The 22,735-nt window shown below is 37.2% G+C and overlaps 2 protein-coding genes across 2 annotated transcripts in view; both read right to left on the bottom strand.

The window, feature by feature from the left end:
• Window positions 1–302: 302 nt before the first annotated feature.
• Window positions 303–10,624, bottom strand: LOC114467255 (specifically androgen-regulated gene protein). The gene is made up of 4 exons (XM_028453422.1): window positions 10,499–10,624; window positions 3,978–4,165; window positions 2,405–2,549; window positions 303–1,977 (listed from the first exon to the last, which is right to left on the bottom strand). Exons 2-4 carry the CDS (start codon window positions 4,026–4,028, stop codon window positions 539–541), a joined length of 1,635 nt encoding a protein of 544 aa, XP_028309223.1. The 5' UTR covers window positions 4,029–4,165; window positions 10,499–10,624; the 3' UTR covers window positions 303–538.
• Window positions 10,625–16,896: 6,272 nt separating this feature from the next.
• anks1aa (ankyrin repeat and sterile alpha motif domain containing 1Aa) overlaps window positions 16,897–22,735 on the bottom strand; it is an 89,239-nt gene continuing 83,400 nt past the window's right edge. Inside the window, exons 22-25 of the mRNA XM_028452115.1 lie at window positions 22,620–22,706; window positions 22,238–22,375; window positions 20,078–20,260; window positions 16,897–18,570 (exon numbers count right to left, since the gene is read on the bottom strand). Of these exons, the coding sequence (XP_028307916.1) occupies window positions 18,454–18,570; window positions 20,078–20,260; window positions 22,238–22,375; window positions 22,620–22,706 (525 nt within the window). The 3' untranslated portion in view covers window positions 16,897–18,453. The remainder of the gene's footprint in view (window positions 18,571–20,077; window positions 20,261–22,237; window positions 22,376–22,619; window positions 22,707–22,735) is intronic.

Here is a 22,735-nt window from a genome sequence, read left to right on the forward strand (position 1 = left end):
GTAAAGGTTTTTTTCGTGCGTCATTGTGCAGCCTTTAAAACCACATGTTTAAGATTCTTATCAACTGGTGCCCATTAGCTGTTACAGGAAGGCGTGGAACACCATTTCTATATTTAAATGCCACAAGAAACACCTGCTGCTTGTGCTGAGCAGAAAACGCAGCTAACCTTGACTGTCAGAGTGATAATAAAACTTCAATGGGGATCCCAAAAATGTTCCAGAAGTTGAGATTGGGGAAACTACTCCGATGGCTACTTTTGAGTCAAATAATAAACTTACAGTGAAATGAATTAGAAATAAAATTGTTTTTAAGATAATTTAATGTTTTAGATACATTTGTACACTTATGGACAAGTCTTTCAAATTATGTGATGCAGCTAAAGCAGAGAAAACTAAAATACATAAATATGTGGTAAAGCTGCTTCCTGAAGGTTATTTTAATTCTTCATTGATTATGTTTAAATTTGGAGAAACTTTACACATTTAAACTCAGACTGAAGGTAGTCAGTGGTTGTTTACAGGCAGAGTAGGATGTGCTTTAGTCTCTGAGCAGTCCGAGCTTTTTAAGCGCTTCACGCCGGTCGTTTTCATTTTCTGCGTGAGGGCTGATGACGACACTGACGCCGTGGGATTGAGGCAGATCCTGCAGATGGGGAGCATCATGTGCTGGTGAAAGCCACTGCCCCTCTGAATTGGTGCTGGCAGCATCACTAACTTGCATATCTTCCTCATAATCACTGCTGATCTTCTGGCCAAACTCTCTGGAGTTGCGACTGTTCATGTAACTGCTGAGACCCACACCAGAGCGCTCCAACGTGGCTGATTTGACGCCATCGTTGCGTGGTAGCCGACTGATCAGGGATGAAGGGAAATCATTGACGTGAGAGGACTTCTTATCTGAACGTAGCGGGTCAATGGGGTCACTAAAAGCAGCAGGTGCAGGCAGAATATCAGGGAGGGGGAGGGTCTGAACAGACGAAGGAGCAGAGGGTGACACAGCAGCAGTAGAAGAAGATGCAAGATGAGGAAAGGCGTTGACACTGCTGTGGGATGATTTTAATAGTCCATGAGCTGAAACCACAGGGCTGACTGGAATGCTCGGTGCAGCCCATGAGTATCTAGTTTTTGGTGAAAACTTAGGTCTCAGTCGTGGCCTTAAATCCTCTTCAAAGCTTCTCAGCAAGCCAAGCTTTCGCAGAGCCTCCGTGTGGACTTTCTGATGGTCCGATGCCTCTCGCTCACTGCTGCTGGTGGTTGAGTTTCCATCCATTTCTGCCTCTGCTGCTTTAGGATACTTCATAAGGATGTTGGTGGGAAACACCTTTGGCTTTGGCGCTACAGCAGGTGGATTTCTAGGCTCAAGAGAAGGACTCCTTGAAGGAGAGGGGGTAAGAGAAGTACGACTCATTAAAGGACTGGACCTATTTGAATTAGTTGTGCTCACAGATAATCCACTGAATATAGAAGACACATCCGATGGAGATCTGCTATGAAAGCCCTCGTGCGAAGGAGGAGACAAGGACGTTTTTCTTGAATGGGCTCTCTGTCGGAGCTGCTCCACGTTGACTGTAGGAGAAATGGCTCTTTGGCGCAGCTGCTCCACATCAACAGTTTGCCCCGGCCTGGTGATGGCTGGAAAAGACGGAGGAACGTACTTTATAGGACGTTTCTCCAACCTCGAGTCAGAGTTCAGATTATCCATGAAATCTGAGGGAGGAGGAATTAACCCAGCATCCATTTTTGGATCTGATGAAAGAGTTTCCAAAGCAGCAGTAGAAGTAGTGGGTGAAATCAAAGGCTCCACAGTTAGACCCCTTGTGTTTGATGTATCCTTGGGTTCAGAGGTTGGATTGAGGTTTGCAAAGGTTGACTCTGCAAATGCAGGCTCTACTGCTGAGTGAGAAAACGGTGCGAAACCTTCATGGTTGACAAATGATCTCTGGTCGCTTCCAGACTCGTTTGAAAGCCCAGAATAGTCTAAAAGAAGAATACAGGCAATACTATTATTTATGAAGTTTCTTTATTTCATTTTGGAAAAACTCCTTTTGTTCATTATTAGGCTATGTTCACACTGCTGGCAGATGCCCCCCAAATCCCATCTTTTTGCCCATATGTGACCTGTTTCTGACCCAGGTCACTTTCATATATGCTCCTAAATGAGATACGTATCTTTTTTTTGCAAGTCTGGACGGCCGAGGCGCTTTCATGGTGCCTCCTACGTCACTTCAGGGTTGCATTCCATTCATACTCCAAACTGATTTATGACGCATTTGTCATGTAATATGAACTATCACACAAAAAAATATCTGAATTGTGCATCAAGACCTGCAGTGTGAACGTAGCCTTAGTTATACACTAATCATTAATGAAGAACAATATATTATCACTGTGAGCATGAGCTTACCATTGACCGTCATTTGTTCCCTGAATTCTGGCTCATCGTTGGAAAAGCCACTGTCTTCCTGCACTTCCAGTGCTTCAATTGTTTCCTCCAAGTACATGAGACATGCCCGCTCCTCTGGAGATAAATGCTCCATGCTGTCTTCACTCTACAAACAAAGCCGGCAAAAAGCCAACATTTCAAAAGGCTGGACAAGATAAGATAAATCGTTTAGACGCTACAATAAATATAGGGTTCTGAGAAAAAAACAAAAACCTCTCAATAGCCCCGTGGACGTGAAGTTAATGATCTCATAGAGTCACTGCTTTCAAAATTTTACAATCCTGTCTTTAAACCTTGCACAAATCTCACTTTTAAACTTTCCTTTTCTGACAATAAGCACTCTGTTCACTGAGGTAACCATTAGGACGAGGCGATTTGGACCAACATTCATATCTTGATATTTTTCCTGAAAATGGCAATATACGATATAAATCTCAATATTTTTAACTCTATAAAGTCTTACCAGGAAGACAAATCTGGGTTAAATTTGCTGATGTAAAATGCCACACAGTCAAATTTATTAACAAACAGCTGCACAATATGTGCCACTTTTGGTTTTTTCCTCCTCTAAGGGACAGCATGTGTGAGTGAGTTCTGTAGTGTGGCTTGTTTATGGCAAAATTTGGGTTAGGACACATTTAGAAATCCATCCAACTGTGTTTTTCATGCTGTTCTGAGAAGTAACGAAAGCAGCGACTTCTAAAGGAGTATTTTAATACAAAATAAGCTATAAAATGAAGACAGATCGTCATAGCAGGCCAAAAAAAAATATCTGATCGATTTATCGAATTTGAAGATAAAATATTTTTTATTTTTTAAATTCAAGTTAAAAAAAAAAAAAAAAAAGAATTACTATTATTTTATTCCATCACAGCCTTTTCGGGATCCATCCTTGTGGGTTACCGTAGCGCGATGTGAGCCAGCCCCCTCTTTGTTTACCCTTTGAGTAGGCTATATGTGTGCCACAGGCATGTTTAATTTTTTATTTGCACTATGTTCAGATGCTAAGGGAAGAGTTTATCATTTTCTAATTGTTATAAAATATGGAGTTATCTGATTTCTTAATCAGAAAATTTAAGCTACTGTGAAGTTGCTGTTGCACTTTTGTTTAAACCTGGGTTAAAGCTTGAAATTGTTGAATGACAGAGCCTCATTACTTTTTATTTTAGGATTGTTTTATGCATTTTAACTCTTGAGGACAACAACAACAATAAAGTTGCACTTTTGACAATATATCTGATATCTGCAGTCATTTTTAATTGCATTAAAAAAAATAAAAAAAAAAGGTAAAATCAAATCGAAATTCAAATTTTTCTTTAAAAAACCTGAGATTTTTTTTAGGCAAAATCACCCAGCCCTACGTCATAGTCGATACTGTAATTTTCTAAATCACCAAAACGGAAATCATGATATATCTTCTTGACTCTCGATATATTGCCCAGGCCTAGTAAACAGGTACAAAGTGCACCTACATGATGAATTAAAAAGACAAACATTGAGCCATTGAGGTGATCTATTCTACAGGTGCACTCACATAGCCAGAGTTCATGCTGATTACACTGTCGCAGCTCCCTGCACTGTTCATATTGCTCAAGGACTCCAATCCAATGTGACAGGGCTACGTGTCACTCCTCAGCATGGCCCAGTAGAGACAGCGGAGATGGAACTTGTTGGGCTTCACGGCACGAGTTTCAGGATGAAAATCAGACCAAAGGGGCGAATCTGAAAAATCAAAACAGAAAATGTACCAAATGAGAAATGCACACAAAAAGAACAAATAAATGAGTGTGCTCTGACCCAACATTAAATCAAGTCATTTTAAAGAAAAATCTCATTAATATGAGCGGCTGAACAAAGCGTTTCAAGAACCAGATTAGTCTTTAATGATGTGTGACAATAAACCTAAAAAACATAATTATTGTGAAGGATGTAAAAATGCCATTATTAGTGTAATTAGAGGCTAATGTGCCGTCACATTGACTCTGCTGTGTTAACATAGATTATTATTATAAGTGAGTCAGTACAAAACTTACTGTTGGTTGAATGAGTAAATAAAGGATTCCCACACAAAGCACTGCCTGGACTATTTAAACCAAAGAAACGTTAGCATTAGAAGAAGTGATTGGTTGTTAAATGCAAACAGAAGCTGATATATTAGCTTGTTGGCAATAACCTGAGCGTTTAAGCTTCATTATTTACTAATGTTATGATCTTTAGTCGGAGCATTTAAAGAGAAAACAAAATATCTAAAGTTACTGATACTGACTGGACTGAACACATCAGTAGTTTTAAACAGTTAACACCCTGTTTATCTAATGTGAAAACATGAACAAAAGGTTACTAAAGAACGGTGTTTTAAATTAACAGCAGGACATTTAACAAAGAAATGTTTCTTATTAAATGTGACTCAGATTTGGTGCTTCAGATATTGATCGTGTCACTGACTCATATGAAAAGAGGACAATGTTGAGGTTGCTAATGCTATCCATCTAGCATCTTTTCTTTTACAAAAAAAAAAAAAAAAACGTGTGTAAAATGTGAACACTTCATAATTAAACATCAGATCAGATAGTTTTTATTGTCATTCACACACACACACACAGTGACATCATAGGCACATATAGAACACATTTTTTGAACAAGACTCAACTTTAGGCTTTAAAAATAAAAGCATAAAATCACACAGTAAAAAGGTATAAAAACACATGATAAAGGCCTTGTTGTCACGAGTCAGTGCAGCCGTAGCCATCATGAGCGCCGCCGTTTATTAAAGTAACAATATTCTATTATAATGCTTTTATTGATCTGAATTGAGTGTCATTAACAATTGAATAAAGTACGAGAAACATGGTTTTCTAAGAATAACCTGAAGAATATCGAGAAAACTAAATACGACTGATATCGTCCAAAATTTGGCTTTTTTATAATTATCGGTATCGGTTGTTTTTTTCCACCGATAGCTGGTAAAATAAGTTGAATCCTAGAACAGCTTTGCAAGACAGGACCGATGGGAATAAATAGTACCAAAGTGTTGATATCAAAGTGAAAACAGAACTATGAAGAAGAATGTTTCCTTAATCCTCCTATTATAGCATGATGCAGGTGATGCTGCCAAAGTAATGGTTAAATATTGGTTGTTTCAGCAGTTTATCAGCAGCCACTTCTGTCAGTACACATATCTACAGTGAACAGCTCGTTGTTAGCCAATAGATCTGAGACGCTTCACATTGTGATGAATTGAACTGGTGGACATTCTCTTTCCTCAATTTTCTTTGCAGGGCAAACTTTTACTTGTGTACGGTTACACATGAGGACGAAGGTCGAGTCATATCATTGAGACAAATAGGTGACAAACATGGAGGATTACTGACAACCTGACAGATTTTTCTAAAAAAAAAAAAGAAAAAAAAAAAGTTAAGGTTTTCTTTCTTTAATGAGCTGAACTTCAACTATTTTTTGGCAGTGGTAATGTTTTCCAATGTCATTCATTTATTTATTTATTTGCCTGTTAGCAGAATGACGTCAAAAATTGACAGATTTTGACAAATTTTATTTAAAGATAGATCATACACAATGGAAGATGACTACCTTAAAGTGTGAATGATCATTGTATCACGATCAGGATAACTGATCCAGATAACTGCCAATATCTGGAAAAAGTAGATTTGTGCACTCTGAGTGCACTAGTTGAATATTGTTTCGATACTTTTAAAACTAATCTAAAAACCCATTTATATGCTGTGGCTTTTAAACTGGCATTATTGGTTTTGTATCATTTTCTTTTACTTGTGTGAACTTTTATCAGCTCTGTACAGCACTTTGGCCAACATCTCTTTTTAAATGTGTTCAAAAAATAAAATTGTTTTAATTTTAGTTTTATTTCATTTTATTTAATTTATTTTTTAACCAAAAACGGAAACTAAATTTTATTTTAGCGATTAGGTTGCAAAAAGATTGCACTAGTGTGAAGCTTTGACAACACGGAACAAAAAGTGTCATTTTTTTTCCTCCAAAATGTGTTCCTTCATACTTGGAGAATTGTATTAAAGTAATTGGTCACCGTTTATTTGCTGTAAATTAGATATAAAATTAATTGTGCTTTATTAGTTGCGCTGCTATCAATAACTCAGTCAATTCCTCACAGCTGTATACATGTCAGACATTATCCCTACACTTCTCTACAACAACTACCCAATAAAAATATTAACTTTATTATGAGTCTCCAGCATGTTTCCATCTTCCATTGAACAAATATCTGAGCAGTTCATGTTAATGTGCAGTTAACACCACAGAAATGATTTTAAATGATTTACTAAACTCCTATGCAGATTATCACACGTCGATTAACTGAGATTTTTATATTTTTGGGCCCATTTGACTGAATTTTGTAAAGTGAACAAATAATTTTACCTGCAATGTAATGAATGCACACAGAATTCTAGCTGTAGTCTAAATCAAATCCATGGTTCATTTGTTCAATGTTTTAAAGTGTTTAAATGTGTTAGTACTTCAGACAATGAACAATAGCTCTAAGGTGGACAGAGAACATTTAATCAGCTCAGGTTATGACGTCAATCAATCAGAAGATGTAGATGATTAGTGACTGAGGTGAAGGAGCAGCTGTGTTTGTACCTAAGAGAAGGTTGGCATTTATGGTTTTACTATAGCATGAGTTTGCTCAGTAAAAGCATCTCAATAACCACAAATGCAAATCTAATCAACAGTGATTAGATATGATTCATTATTTTTACTGTTTCAAAGTGCTAAACTATATTATTTTGCAGAAATATTATTTTGCACAAAATGTATAGTTTTTGTTTTTATTTGATTTATTGGGCTTTATTTTTCAGGGTCTTCTTATCTATTATTTGATTTATTTTTTAATTACTTATTAAATTCTTATGTTTATGGTTAAAATGTATGTAACACATTGGTTAATAATAAATGAGTTTTTCCTCATACCTGCTGACTATTGTTATCAGAGTAAAATCACTTGATCAAGCCTTTTCTAATATTCCACACAAATAATTCATTAAAGTATAAATGATTAGTTCTGCCAACATTGTAACAGATCGAAATTGGCAAATACGCATGTCTGCAATATCGGTATCGTATCGGAAGTGAAAAAAAATAAATAAAAAAATAAACATCCCTAATATAATATACACAATAATAAACACTTCCTTTCTTTGATCAATTATCTAAAAGCTCATTAATATGTACACAATTTTTTTCAGAAAAATAAGATCATACCGTTTAAAATCAAATGTGTCAATTATTTATTTTATGTTATCTTCAGATTATCTTGTTGTTAAGCTTAAATATTTAAATTACGAATCCAATTTTTTGGTATTTGTGTCCCAAGAAAGTTCTTTAATAAATTCTGAGGACATTTTAAATGACATTGACATATTCAAGCAGGAACAAAACTGGTATTTAAGTACCCGAAAAAGGACTACTTTAATTTCATCAACACAATTGTTTTAAATAGGGATAAACAGACATATAGAGTGCTATACATTGCATTGGCCTGCTTTTCAAAATAGGGTCTATAACTTGGCGATCAGTTTAATACATTTCATTAAATTCAAAGGCACAAGCACCAACACAAATTAGTTTTAGCCGTTAATGAATAAGAACAGCAATCTGACGTTCGGAAGTACTTTGGCTTTCAACTTAAAGGGAGTAAAAACGAGCTTGATAAGGACAACGCCGTCTGCAAGATTTGCCTCACTCCCGTGAAATATTGTGGGAACACAACGAACTTACGAGCTCACCTAGCAAGACATCATGCCGAGGTGTCAGAGAAACAGCTGCATCTCTACATTTAATTTTGATATTAATTGGGTAGAATATCGTGATAATATCGTCTCGTGACCCAAGTATCGCATTGTAACATCCTTGCCAATACTCACCCCTAATTTACAGTAACATTTATGAGTAACAATTCATTTTCAAAAAGAAAGTGTCTGGAGGTACGTTAAACGTAGCCGTAGTCCGCTCATTCACCGCTACCATGGATTTCGCCAACGTTGGTTCAAATCCCACGTTCGACAAATATTTTTTCTTCATTTTAACATATTTAACACGACAAATTACTCCTTTAAAAATACATATCCGACAAAAATTAACATTTTAGGGTTAGAGTTACGGTTAGGGATAAAGTTACAGTTAGGGTAAAAATAAAAGGGTTAGCGGGGTAGCTAAAAAATGACGCAACTTTAAGTCATGTGGTGTACCTAACACGTGACCTAAACTGGCCAATGGCGGCGCTGCGTATCCATAGAGTGGCAGTCTACGGATACGTTTAACGTACCCGTAGCCATGGCCTTTCTTAAAACCCAGAGATCAGTTACTTCTAATATTACTTATCTAAATGTCACTATGGTCAAATGGCTGTGCAGTAGGTATTTAGGAGAAATGTGCAATTAATCAAAATTCGATTAGGATTTCGATTATTACACTCAACGATTACAAAAATAATAGTCAAGAAAAAACTAATAATGATACATGTGTTTTATTTGCTAAATAAAACAAACCTGTTTTTTTTTTTAAACTGCACATTTATTATTCTAAAGTGTTCAAAGAATATATTTCACAGTGTTTCATACTACAGTAAACATACTTGAATTCATAGTTTGCAGTTCCTTTGAAATGATTTTTTCTTATTTAAATGCTACAGTTTTGTGGCACTTTAGAAGTGTGCATAGCAGTTCAGACCTTGTTTATTTTTTTGCATTCAAATTGAAAAATATATATATATATATATATATATATATTTATTTGTTTTGTGCAAAAGTGAACATACTTGATTTTAGTGTTTGAAGAATTGTATTTATGTTTAAAGGCTATAGTTTACATTGTTCTAGACAAAAAAAACCAAAACCTTTTGGTTGACAATCATCGTGATTTCAATTACGACTAAAATAATCATAAATATTGTTTTTTTTTTTTTTTTTTTTTTTAATAATTGAGCAGCCCTATAGTTCTGATATTTGTAAAGTAAACCAAGGGGGGGAAAACTGAACACCAACACCCACATTCACACGTTTCTGCAAACAAAAAAACTAAGAAAAAAAAAAAAAAAACACACAAGCCTGTGTCTGTGAGAGCCTGCTGGATAAGTGATAATTACTGTCCCTCCCATTATTAAAGTATTTCACATCAGCAAAGCCAGGGCTAACCAAAGCAGAGCAGCCAACACCTCAGAAACCTGCTCACTTGTCTACACCCACCACTGAGTCACAATTTAATAGTGACAGGAATGTCACTTTGCTGGCTTTTGTCTCCTCAAGACAACACTCAGCTGAGTCGAGAAATATGCAAGGGAGTTCCAAGTGAGCAGATTAAACACTTTGATGATATATATGTATGTATTTTTTAAAAAAAAAAAAGAAAGAAAAGAGGAGGAACAGTGGTGATAATATCAGAACAGCTGCAGTCAGTGAACCAGAGACTCTAAACTCCCAGAATCCATCATGCACTACTAATGACAAATGACAGTGTCAATAAAAAAAAAAAATGGGGTCTAAAAAAAATGCTAGGTATGCTATCAAAGTCAAAGTTTAATCATTTACACACCACACACACGGGTTCATGTTAAACACACAAACTGCTCCAGTGCACAAAACTATTCCATTAATGTTTAACCTGGGAGCTTGTTAAACTAAGGTGATTATTTTTGTGCAAATATTTGCACTTTTCTGAGTCAGTGGTTCATTCCCAAACCCAGTACAGTTTCAGTGATTTAACAACACAGAAAAGAGCACAAAGGATGTTACATGAAGTGTAGAAAGAGCACTGGAAAAGGTTTAATAACAATAATAATGCACTTCTAACATGTTTAAGAACTGTGAACTCTTAACACACAGCAGAATTACGGACATAAGCCAAACTTCGTCAAAGATAAGTGAAATACACAAATAAAATCAAAAATAAATCGCATTATTTCTCGGTCTTTCTCAGTCAAAACGCATAGTTCGAAAGTAGAACGACAATATATCCATTTAAATAAGTTTCACCACCCAAAAAAATAACAGAAACATTAAAACTCACCGGTCTTATGAGTCCATTTCAGCGGAGCTCAGGGCTCGTGTCCTCCAGGTGAGCAGGTGAAGCGGCGCGTGAACACAGAACAAGATGAGACAGGTGAGGCGATCAACTTCCTGACAGGCATCAGCGCCAACCAATCAACGACAAGCGTGACTGGGACCAACCAGAGCAATAACCAATAGAATTTCAACACATCGATTTCAATCATTTTTAATAGTAAATTATATTTTTATTTGTGGATTTACGATGCCAGATGAATTTATTAATGCGTGTTCCTATTTTACACAAAAACTAACAAAAAAATAACTGTATAATTAATATAAAATAATTGTTTCTGTGAGTTCAATTATAACAATCCACAACCGCATTTATAACAAGAAAGTCACGGTTGGTTTTGTGCATTGCCATGAATCTGACAATACGATACGATTCACAATTTGTATGTCACGATACGATACATTCCCATATTAAACAATATGATATATGTTGCAATATATCACAATATCAACAATTACAAAAACAAGTGGTATTTTCTATTTTTATCAACCTGCAGCTTCTAAAACAGATTCTGATTCTTTTAAGTTCTTAAATTAACTACATACATCTATAAAAGTGCTGAGTATGTTTTATGAAAATAAAGTGTAATCAACTTCCAAGCTAATATGTCAACTTCCAAACTAATATGCATTGAGGAGTGAGGTAGTTTAACAAGGTCTGATGTGGTTGACTGACACCTAATGACTGGGCATTTATGTGCTATGCATATTTAGTGCAATTAAATGATTTTTTTGTCTTTAAAAAACACGAGTTAAAAAATCCATTTGGACATTTTTGGATTGATATGATAGTCGCGTGGTACAATATTGCAATACATCACTGAATCTATTTTTCCTTTACACCCTTAGTCTTCATTCAGAGTGAATAATTCAAATCGGCAGAATCAGGAAATACATATTTATATACATTTATGAGTTTAACATTGAATTTAGTTAGCAGTCCAATACAAATGGAATTTCTACATTCTAATTAATAGAAACATAAAATGAAAACAAATCAGTGTATAGACAAATATTTACAATTAATATACAGACCAACTTTGAAGTCTTTTCTGAGCATTAAATACCTGTGTTGGAAAGAATGCGTTCTCGGACCTAAATAAGGAAAGTGGGTGAGCTGCTAGATTTGCCAAGAAGACTTGGGTCTTTTCCACTGACGCCATCTATTGAGGAAAAAAATCGCAAAGGTCTCCACAGTTGTGCGCGTTCACGAGGATACCAGTAAAGGATGATAAGTTTCAAAACAGGGAGGGGAGGGTGAGGCGTGGTTGTTTCAATAAAAGTCTCACGATTCTACATACTGCAGCTTTAACCCCACTCTTTCCTGTGTGAATTTCATTGAAAGCTCTTTTAATCTAAAACAGTTTGTTGATTGTACATTAGGGACATTTGATATTAGCTTTTTGATGATATTCAGTCACATTATATATATTTCCAATGGAAGTAACAGGTAAAAGCTACTTTTAATGTGGTGCAGAATAAGAAAATGTATTCAACTTTGTTAAAGAAAAAAGTCCCATATTTACAGTATTAGGTTGTCCCAAACAATGTCATATATATATATATTAATACATGGGACTTCTTCCTTTGCTAAAGTTGAAATATTTAAGTCATTTTGGTAATACAAGGCATGACAAACACAAATTGATCTAACATGACATATCAGTTTTTCAGTATCTGTGCAAAAACCGATACCAATGTAGAACGACATTACACTTTATTTATAATAAATAATATCGGTGGGCCGATAATTTCGCCCATTTCTACTACACATCTGTTGCTTCTCAGGGTACATACAGGAAAAGACAACATTGCTTGTTGTTAGAAGTGTTTGCAGGGGCGGATTCTCTATTAAAACGTGAGAAAACGTCAATCCTTGCACTAATAAGGAGTACAAACTCCAAGGAATCAGGAGTCCACCGCCGCTACGCTTCATAATGCCCCCTTAATTCATTTGAAGCGTTTCCCCCAAATTAATATGCATAGTAATCGGATCTCCCAGGGGCAGCAAAAATATGGGAGGAGAAAATTCAAAAAAATGTATGCAGGGGGAGCAATGAGATTCATGAAATCTGGAACTGTTTGCGATGATAGTTTTAGTACCACAAAATAGTATGAATGACAAGCAGGTGCAAGCACACACACAGAGATCATAGCTGCAGTAAATGTGGACAGAAAACACAGCGGAGATGAAAAAAAAAAAAAAAAAAAGAGGCTCCAGTTGTGTGTGTGTGTGTGTGAGAGAGAGAGAAAAAGCTGGAGATGCGTCCATCTCTACTCCACGGGTCACTGTCTCACACACACGCGATCAGCCGCACGCACGCACATTTCTCCTCCGCCGATCACTGTCTCTCACACACGCACGCGATCAGCCACGTGATCAACCACGCGCATGCACCGTCACTCAGTCACATCCACGCACATTTTAAATAAAGAATATCTATCCATCTATCTGCTGTAATTCATCCATTTCTTTTATTTGATTCCTTTACTAACACTTCCAATTATGCTGCTTCAAGTTTTTATTTTCTCAATCATGTTCACCCTCCCATATTCAACACAACACGTACAAAACAGTCATTTAAATAAGGGCGGTCTGCACCAGTTCTGCACGTGCACTAATCATTGCTGCAATCTTAGTGAATTTCAAGCAGCAAGTGAGGAAACTGCGTCACTAAATGATTTAGGGAAGCAACTGGTTTACCACCATTTATTTCAGATATTAGTGATTCCGCCGCTCAGTGTGAAGAAAAAGCTATTTCTGAGTTTCTCGTGTAAAGAAAGACTAAAACTGACAATTAATTCTGCAGAATGTAGGTGGAAACCTGCAACACAAGAACAATCATCTGTGAAAAGACAAAAAAAACAGTCAACACAGTATTTCTAACGACACCATTTATTAGATGTACAATTATGAAAAATAATCATTAAAAAAGACGGAAGCACAGGATTATTTACAATCTTTTTTCTTATGTGAGGTCCCTCTTCTGATTTTTTTTTCTTAGCCTTTTTACTTTTTTTTTAGGTCACAAGGTCTTTATCTATGATATGTTTAACTTTATAAGACATAGCCTTTTTTTCTTTTCTTATTTGACAAATGTCAAAAACAAATTACATACGTACATACATTTATACATATATCTTTTTTATATATAGATATCTATAAAAGCAAAAATCATTCAAGTATTAAAATACAGACAGCTAATTCCATGTACAATATCATTCTCACCTAAGTCGTATATCACATCAGTCCCACAATGTGTCTCCTGATGCTCGGCAATGTGCAAACACAGAACAGGACCCAGACGATGGATGTACCACATGGTCATCGTACCACACGCGCACACGTGTTAAATCATAACGTACCCATATACACATTGGTAATCCAAGCAGAACCGTTACCTGTCAACAACAAGTGGGAGTGGGCTTGAGGAACACGCCTCAAGTTTGTCGTACCTTCCTGCGTCGCAGATTAGGTGAATGTTCTGATTAGTCGTGATTAACTGCATTTAGGAGCAGGAATAAAGGCAGAGTGCGAGCTCCAGTTACAGCAGGATGACAACTTAAGTGTCCTTCCAAAGCGTTAAATCTTACAAAAAAAGATGCATTGTCGTTTAAAAAAAACTAAATAAAACCCCTTTGATATGTCGATCTATAAAAGAGACTTTGTAGCATCAGTTTATTTGCTGATTATGTTCGGTTAGAGAGCCCCTCCATCTAAGTATGACAATTATTCTTTTAATCACAGTAACATGTGTTTGCCACCTGTTGATCACAAGGAGAAGCTACAGTGTTTGAGCACAGGTCAAACAGTCTGGAGTGAAGAAGCACAAACAGTGTGAGGTCTCGTTTCTTGGCATTAAAAACACAAATTTGAAGCAAAACACTAAAAAAAAAAAAAAAAAAAAAAAAAGCAATTATTTCCTTGACTCTGCCACTTGCCCTTTCACCACCAGTGTTTACATCCTGAAACACAAAAACTGTCAGGACGGCCTTTCAGGCAGCTACGTTTTTTTTTTCTTCCAGGTTATGTATGACGTGTGGTGAAGGTGAAAGTTCCTGCGTCTGTCTGTTTGTCTTCGTTCCTTTCTCTCTTGCGTGGAGCCGTGACTCCTGGTGGGATCTGGTGCATGGGAATTGGGCGACTTTTCCACTAAAAACAACAAAAGCAAAAAAAAAAAAAAAAAAACAAACTCCCCCATGCAACAGAGCTCACTCCAGTCCGTTTCCCACTGACTAGGAGGGGCCACAGTCTTCAGCTACAGGGAAGGAACACATGCACACAATCAGGAACATTAACATGGAGTACATTTAAAAATAAAAATGGATATATAAGGATTCATGCCAAGGATTTCACCAGCAGGCGAGGAATATTATTCTAGTGTCAAAGGCAGGGGTCTCAAACTGAGGGCCACAGGCTCCTGTTTTACATTCTGTCCCTTTATGTGTTTATAACGCCACACAAATGGTGCCTGTAAAATGTTTCTAATAATATTCAATAATTGAAAACAAAAGAAGAACCATTATATTGTCAGTGTGTCATTGCAAGTGTGTAGCACTCAAATAAAACAAGTACTATATACTATATATTTAATTATCTATAAAAATGATTAGGATTCAATTAGCTATGTGTAATAGCAATTTTTGAGATATAAAGCCACACCAAACCTTTTCTTTATGTTTAAACTGGATTAAAAATATATATATATTATACATATTGCATCAGACCAAAGGTGGGCAACTTTTATCAGGCTGGGGCCACAAAAATGTGTTTGTTTGATGGAAAGACCACATTATCATTCATGTCAGCATTCAGAATAATAACCAATCTAAGCATTAATACAGGAAAAAATAAAGGACTTTTAGAGTATTTTTGTGTGTTTTTTCAATCATTGTGTGTGTTTTTTAATCATGTGAATTTCTGTTGTTCTTTTTATGCCTTTTTCCAGTAAAATGTATGTCTTTTGGAGTCATGTTGTGATTTTGCGGTTTTTTCTGGGTCATTTTTCTGTATTTGTGTTGTTTTGCTTGTTTGTAGTACTGTGTGTGCCGAGTCCTTTTTTGTGTGTGTTTTTCCAATCTTTTTGCGTTCATTTTCTGTAATTCTGTGGTCCTTTTGTGTTATTTGGAGTCTTTTTGATTATTTCTGTTGTCGTTTCATAGTAGTTTCTGTGTTTTTCCTGTCTTCTTACTGTAACTTTTACTGTGTATATTCTAGTGTATTCTGGTTGTGGTTTTGTGTATTTTTCTGTAGTTTTGTGCATTTATTTTGGGGCCCACACAAAATGTACGTGGCCCTCGGGCTACCATTTGCCTCTGCCTGCATTAGACCAAGCAATTCTTCTTTAATATGTAATTATATTGTTTTAATTACAGCTGCCAGTTTGAGACCCATGCTTTAAAGGCATTGGATGAGAAAAAGAAAGAAATGTGACAGAAGAATGCACTCATCAGGACACACTTAGATTTGTTAAGATTGCTAAACTTCACCAAAATCATCCAAGTTTAATAACCTGGTGATGAACAAGAGCATGCTAGCAGTTGGCTAACCTAATTATTCCTACTCTGTTTACCCAGTAAAAAAAAAAAAACTCTAACTGAAATCGACCAATAAGGAGCTGGAAAAGGGCCTGATCACAGTGCTAAGCTCGTAGCTTCCTTTGGCTTCCATCAGGTTGGAACAAGCCTCTCTTTACTCATGTTTGTAGCTCCTGTACCAACAGTGGAGCCTTTAAAGCCAGCCTGATGCATAGTAAGTAAAGTTTCAATGTGTTCACACAGGAAACCTGTCCATTCATGTAGAGGAAGACTACAGTGGGTCACTTGGGTAAATCTCAGCACTCAGAGGAGCCGATTGATGAATGGTGCCAGTGAAAAGCTTCAGAGTGGCCGTGGCCTACCAGAGCAAGGAAATCACCAAGAAAAAGGAAGAGTTTGTCACCAGGATTTGGAGACTAAAGCCGGATTTCCATTGGATGTGTATCTGCACTGAAACTGCTCCGATGAGTAACTGCAGTGCAATCTGCAGTCCAGCAATTCTCACCATCTCCGTCTGTGCTGCATTTCTGTTGCAGCAAAGACTCAGGAGATCCCGCCAACGTGTAATCGTGCGATATACAAAGTTGTAATCAATACTAAGAGATCCACTGACCAACTCTGAGTACGTGGAAGTGAACTGCTTTTCTTTCACCTGTCCTTGGTCCTCTGTCCTACCCTGTCCTTTCCTTCACCTTGCCCTCAATCCTGTCTATTGCCTTGATAGTGTGGTTGTTGTGATCCTAGTGTTCCATTTAAATGTTAAGGTACTGTATTTTATGATCCCTCTGTTCCTTATCCTGTATGTAATCCTGTTTATTGTTTTGTGACTCGCCTTGTCTTATTAAGTGTGATTTTTTTTTATTTTTTTACATCCGCCTGTCTAGGAACAACAGATGGAAATTTGCTATAATCTATATCTAATACATTTAATCTATGGCTATAATCTAAAGTATTTACATTTGTAATGTCCCTACTTAAATAAATAAATACAATACAAACACTTCATTGTGTCCTTGGAGAGGAGCAGAAGGAAATCCACTCTGTCCTGCCCTGTTGATCTTCTGCTTTTGTGGAGATTATTGTGATTCAACCATGGAAAAGTGCAATATTTATATAGGAAATACGATATAATCTCACCTAGCGTCAGAAGAAAGCTGGAGGTCATTTTGTCGAAATGTGGTATCAGCGGACAGGTTTTATTCCCTCGAGTCCAGATATACACATGCTTTTCAGATAAAGTCCGAAATTAGCCGCTAGAGGCCCCGAAAGGTCTGTGTTTTTCTCTACAAGGTCAATGGATGGAGTTCTGATCGGCCTTTAACAAAGAGTATTTTATTTTGAAAATAATCCATATATTTTATTCTGTGTCTATGCACTACTTCCTGTCCCGCAAAGGCACCGGCGTCCGGCAAAAAGAGAAGGGCTGCGTATTTGCTGCAGAGGGCTCCGGCATGATTCAGCAGTTACGCAGCTGTGCTGGAGCAGATTCGCATGTGGTGGAAATTGGCACATTAACGTTAAAGCTGATACCTGGAGTTTCTGAGAAACGTCTCGATGTCCCGCCCTAAACAGCTTCACTTCCTCCCCCTGCCTCTGCCAATCTACCAGAAGCCACGCCTCTACTTTTCTGCATGCGCATTGCGGAACATAACAAGGTCTCATTGGGTCTCATTGATATACTGTAGGTCTATGGGTCAGGTAAGACCCAAAATCATATTTACCTGTTTGCTGTTGTTTCGTGCACAGTTCCCGCATTGACTTTGATTGACAGACTCCGCGACAGGAAGTCAAAGCCTATTGGCTGGGCGATCACGGCGCTCGTTTCCATTTGTATAGGGGTCTATGGGACGAAGGCCGGACTTAAATACATTGATATATCTGAAATGACCACTGGCAGTAGACCATAGTAAAAGACTAGTTAGGTATTTTTTTGCATTTCAAAAGAATGATACATAAACATCGATTTCTCAGAAACTCCGGATATCAGCTTTAATTGAATCTTATCAGCTGCGTTGCGATTCCGCAGCAGTTTCAGAGCAGTTACAGATCCGATGGAAATTGGGGGTAAAAGGACTCTAACAGTAAAAAGGTAGAGAGCGAACACATGCAGGTGAACGGCAGTCTCCTGATGTAAAGTGGAAGGTAGAAAGTTTGCAATTGAAGAGGAGCAGAAAAGATGGCAAATGTAACAAAGGATCAGGAGGAGTTGAGAGGTCAGTTCTCACAGTGGCTTTGTCAAAGGAAGGATGGGGCAGAGGTCCAGCTCAGAGGAAGGAGGCGGAGCTACAGTGAAAGGCACACAGGAGCAGGAGAAGGAAGGAGCGTGACACCAGGCTCAGTGAGAAGAAGAGGAGGGGGTTCCACTCAGAATATGGTGGTCTCATACTTAGTGCTGATAGTGCGCTTTGGTTCTTTGGGGTCCACGAGCCACGTGGCATTGCTCTGGGACTGCAGATCCCCCTCTTGGTCCACAAGGTCCCCCTGAAAGTAGAAACAGACTGACATCACTGATTTGTGCAAAAGCCCTCATGCTTTAAAACGCTTTCATATGAAATCATCCACTGATCCCATTTATTTCCCAGAATGAATACCTGTGTGTACAGAAGCTGAGAGATCCAGACAAGATGGCGATTTCATATCTGGTACAGGCCCAAACATCTGACCCAGTGAAGGGACTGACGTTCTCCCAAAAGACAATTTGAATAGCTTCTTTATTTGTGTTGAAAACACATAGTTGTGTCCCTATACTGTAGATACTAGTCATTGCAGCAGTAAGTAGAAGAATAGAAGCAAGTTCTGTGCACAAACATTGCAACATTAGACCGTCACCAGAGGGCGCCACAGTGCAAAGTCACATTTGTTAAAGGTAAAGTTTGCAAACGTGACTTATGAAAAGTTTATGGCAGGATTGGGCAATCTTTATCACTGCCAGGGCCACAAAAATGTGATTGTCTGATCCAAGGGCCACATGATCAACATGCAAGTCAGCATTTAGAATAATGACCAATGTGAGCATTAACACAGGAAAGAACAAAGGGTTTTGTCTGTTTTTGTTGTCATTTATGCATTTTTGTTTGCGTTATTTTGAGTGTATTTTTAGTTTCGTCTTGTGTATTTTCTATGTTGTTTTGTATATTTTTCAGTTAATTTTGGTCGTATTTGTAGTCGTGTTGTCTTTTTTTTAATTTTATTTAGAGTCTGTGTCAAACTCAAGGCCCGGGGGCCAAATGCGGCCCTTTCGAGCATCCAATGTGGGCCACAGGAGAAAGTAAAAACAAGAGAGAAAACATAATTTACTGTGTGTAAATGACAAAATAATTCAGTTGTAGAGCGCTCTAAGAACTTAGATGTATACATAAGAAAATATTATCACATCAGAATATAAAACTACTAACTATCTTAAACGTTTTCTAAGAAAAGCCATCACCTTAGATGATGCCTTAAACAGAGTTAAAAAAAAGTGGAAAAAGGGCAATAACTCCGGAAAAATTATTGCGCACTTCTCATTTTCGAACTCCATCAAGGTATTGATACCCTGAAGCCACACACCAAATTTGGTTATCGTATAATTCTGACACATGCACAGAAGGACGGAGCTCAAACCTATTTTGTGGCAGGGGATAATAATAGGGTTAGGGTTCACTACAGGTTTGTTATTTAAGTACCGTAGATATCAAATTTTACCAAAGATATTTTACATAACATTTTTTATTATTTGTAATTGGAAGATTTTAAAAGGTTTTGTCCTTTTCATGCCTCAGTCATACTGTACATATACCTTATTTTACTTTCATTAGCAGGAGTGACATTCCCTGATGTTTTGAAAGAAATGACTGCGTTGATGTGAAATGAAATCTAAAATGCACTTATACAAGTATAATAATGTGTTGAGTAACGTTAATGTAGAAAACGCATTAGGTTACCTGATACTAGGATAGGAATGTGGTTTTCTATGGTTATGGCTTCCAGTTCATCAAATCAAACTCACCCCTGATTTCCGTACGCTGCCTCGCGGTCTTGGCACGGGTCGACTGGACGATGTCTCGATGACCTCTGAACTGTGTCCCAGTGGGAGGTTCTGGTGCTGTTTGGTTCTCTGGGCCTGTAAAGCCAGCTGGTAAGCCACCTCAAAAGCCTGGCCCAGCGTCAATATAATCTCGTACGTCAGATTCTACATTTAAAAAAAAAGAAAGTGACAGAGGGACATACTTTATTTTGTTTTCAAAACAACTTATTTGAACATATTTCCTTCATCAAGTAGAAACACTAATCTCGGGAGCTGCAGCTCCAGCATTACTGCTTAGGAAATACAAAGCATGTTTTTCCTGGCATTTTTAAAATGCTGGATTATATTCTCCTCTAGCAACACAAATAATCCCACTCAGACTCAAGTTAAAATTCCCCTTGAATGCCCCGTGAGCCTTAAAAAACAGAAGCATGAGACAGAAACATACCATGATTTGAACAAACCAAGGCTAAAGACCCACTGCAGATCCTTCAATGAAGACCGCTGCCTCAGACTACATGACATCACTCACATCAACACAAATAAACTCAGAGATGAGCTTCTTTGAATAATTTCATGGTGCATTGAGCTTCGTGTCTGTGGCAGTGTGGTCAATATCTCTCAAAATAACCAATGACGTCTCACGGATGCTGCAGCCCTGAAGGCGTATCGACGTAGCGCTGAGGAGCAGTTCTTAGTTTCAACTACACAAAAAAAATCCCAGAATCAGATATCTCACCTCCCTAATTATCGAATGAGGTATCAGCAGGAGTTCCACTGTTTCTATAAGGGATACAGTATCTAACCCTATTGCAGGGTGAGGAGAGACATATCAGTGCTGGATATAACTTAAAGTAAATAAAATAGCAGGAAAACAGGCCTGAATGAAAGTCAAAAGGCAATATTTCCATTTTTTCTAATTTGAATTGTTGATTATGGCTGTTAAAATAAATGTCAGGCATTCATTTGTTTTGATTTCTGCCTTTGTTTAAGGCAGTTTCCCAGTTTTTTTATGTTGCGCCCCCTTTAAAGAATGCTAAATTTTAATCGCACCTAAGTGGAAAAAACATGTAACCTTTCTTTGAAAAAGGTAAAAATAATGCAAACGCTAGGATACGGCTAATGTTAATGCTAGGCTAACGTTATGCTAATGCCAATGTTAATGCTAGGCTAATGCTAATACTAGGTTCACGGTCATGTCAGGTAATGCTAAGCCAACGTTAATGCTAGGCTAATGCTAAGCCAACGTTAATGCTAGGCTAATGTTAATGTTTGGTTAATGCTAGGATAATGCTAATGTTAATACTAGGTTAATGTTATTCTAATGCAAGGTTAATGTTATGCTAATGCTAATGTTATGCTAATGCTATTGTTAATGTTAAGCTAATGCTAATACTAGGTTCACGCTAATGTTAGGTTAATGCTAAGCCAACGTTAATGCTAGGCTAATGCTAATACTAGGTTCACGCTAATGTTAGGTTAATGCTAAGCCAACGTTAATGCTAGGCTAATGCTAAGCCAACATTAATGCTAGGCTAATGCGAATGTTAATGCTTGGCTAATGCTAAGATAATGTTAAAACTAAGATATGTTAATGTTTGGCTAATGCTAGGATAATACAAATGTTAATACTAGGTTAATGTTATGCTAATGCTAGGTTAATGTTATGCTAATGCTAATGTTAATGCTAAGCTAATGCTAATACTAGGTTCACACTAATGTTAGGTTAATGCTAAGCCAACGTTAATGCTAGGCTAATGTTAATGCTTGGCTAATTCTAAGATAATGCTAAAACTAAGATATGATAATGCTTAGCTAATGCTAGGATAATGCTAATGCTAGGTTCATGCTAATGTTAGGCTACTGCTAAGATAACGCTAATGCTGGACTAATGTTAATGTTAGGCTAGTTCTAACACTCTAGAAATAACATAAAATGTGAAATCACATATTTTAGAACAATGTTCTTTGAGAGCAAAGAAAAAAGTTTGTATTTTTCATGCTCAATGTTCAGCAAAGCCGTTCTCGACATAATGCCAGGCCCCTCCGCCCCAGTGTGAGAACCACTGGTTTACTGTAAAATCCTTGCTGTATGATAATGGCACACAAATGTCACAGTCATATATCCATGAATAACTCGTACCACATCCACGGTGCTGAACACATGGCAGTAGTGGTGGTTTGTCAGCAGGTCCTTAGTGATGTACGCAAACGTACACAAGTCCTCTGGGTCCTGAGCTGCACAAGAGATGTTACGGATCTCATGTTCTGCAATGATGTTCTGCACAAAAAGCAAAAAATAAATGAAATAAATCATGTAGGATGAAGTTCTGACTCAGCTTTTATTTAAGTACGTTATAAATTGAAAAACTGGACAAAATATGTGAATAGATACAAAATACCAGCGCTCGATTCTCATAGTCAAACTAATGTTGTTGTGTTGTTTGATACATAAGCATCATGTTAAAAAAGTGACTTTTAACACAGCTGTGTGTACGTGTGTGTGTGTGTATTGAGTGTCTAACCTTGTTGGCTGCATCGATGAACTTTACACCCTTATATGTGATTGAGAGAACGATGGTTGGGACTTTTCTCATTTGTTCAGTCGACCTCTGGACGGATCACAGGATGAATTAACAAC

Source organism: Gouania willdenowi, chromosome 7 (genome assembly GCF_900634775.1).
Source record: "Gouania willdenowi chromosome 7, fGouWil2.1, whole genome shotgun sequence".
Classification (NCBI taxonomy): domain Eukaryota; kingdom Metazoa; phylum Chordata; class Actinopteri; order Blenniiformes; family Gobiesocidae; genus Gouania; species Gouania willdenowi.

Coding starts and splice junctions, on each gene's coding strand:
- LOC114467255 (XM_028453422.1), bottom strand. CDS start 4,028: ATGAACAGTGCAGGGAGCTGCGACAGTGTAATCAGCATGAACTCTGGC. Junction 2,550..3,977: donor TCAGCATGAACTCTGGCTAT/GTGAGTGCACCT, acceptor CTTTGTTTGTAG/AGTGAAGACAGCATGGAGCA. Junction 1,978..2,404: donor GGAACAAATGACGGTCAATG/GTAAGCTCATGC, acceptor TTCTTCTTTTAG/ACTATTCTGGGCTTTCAAAC.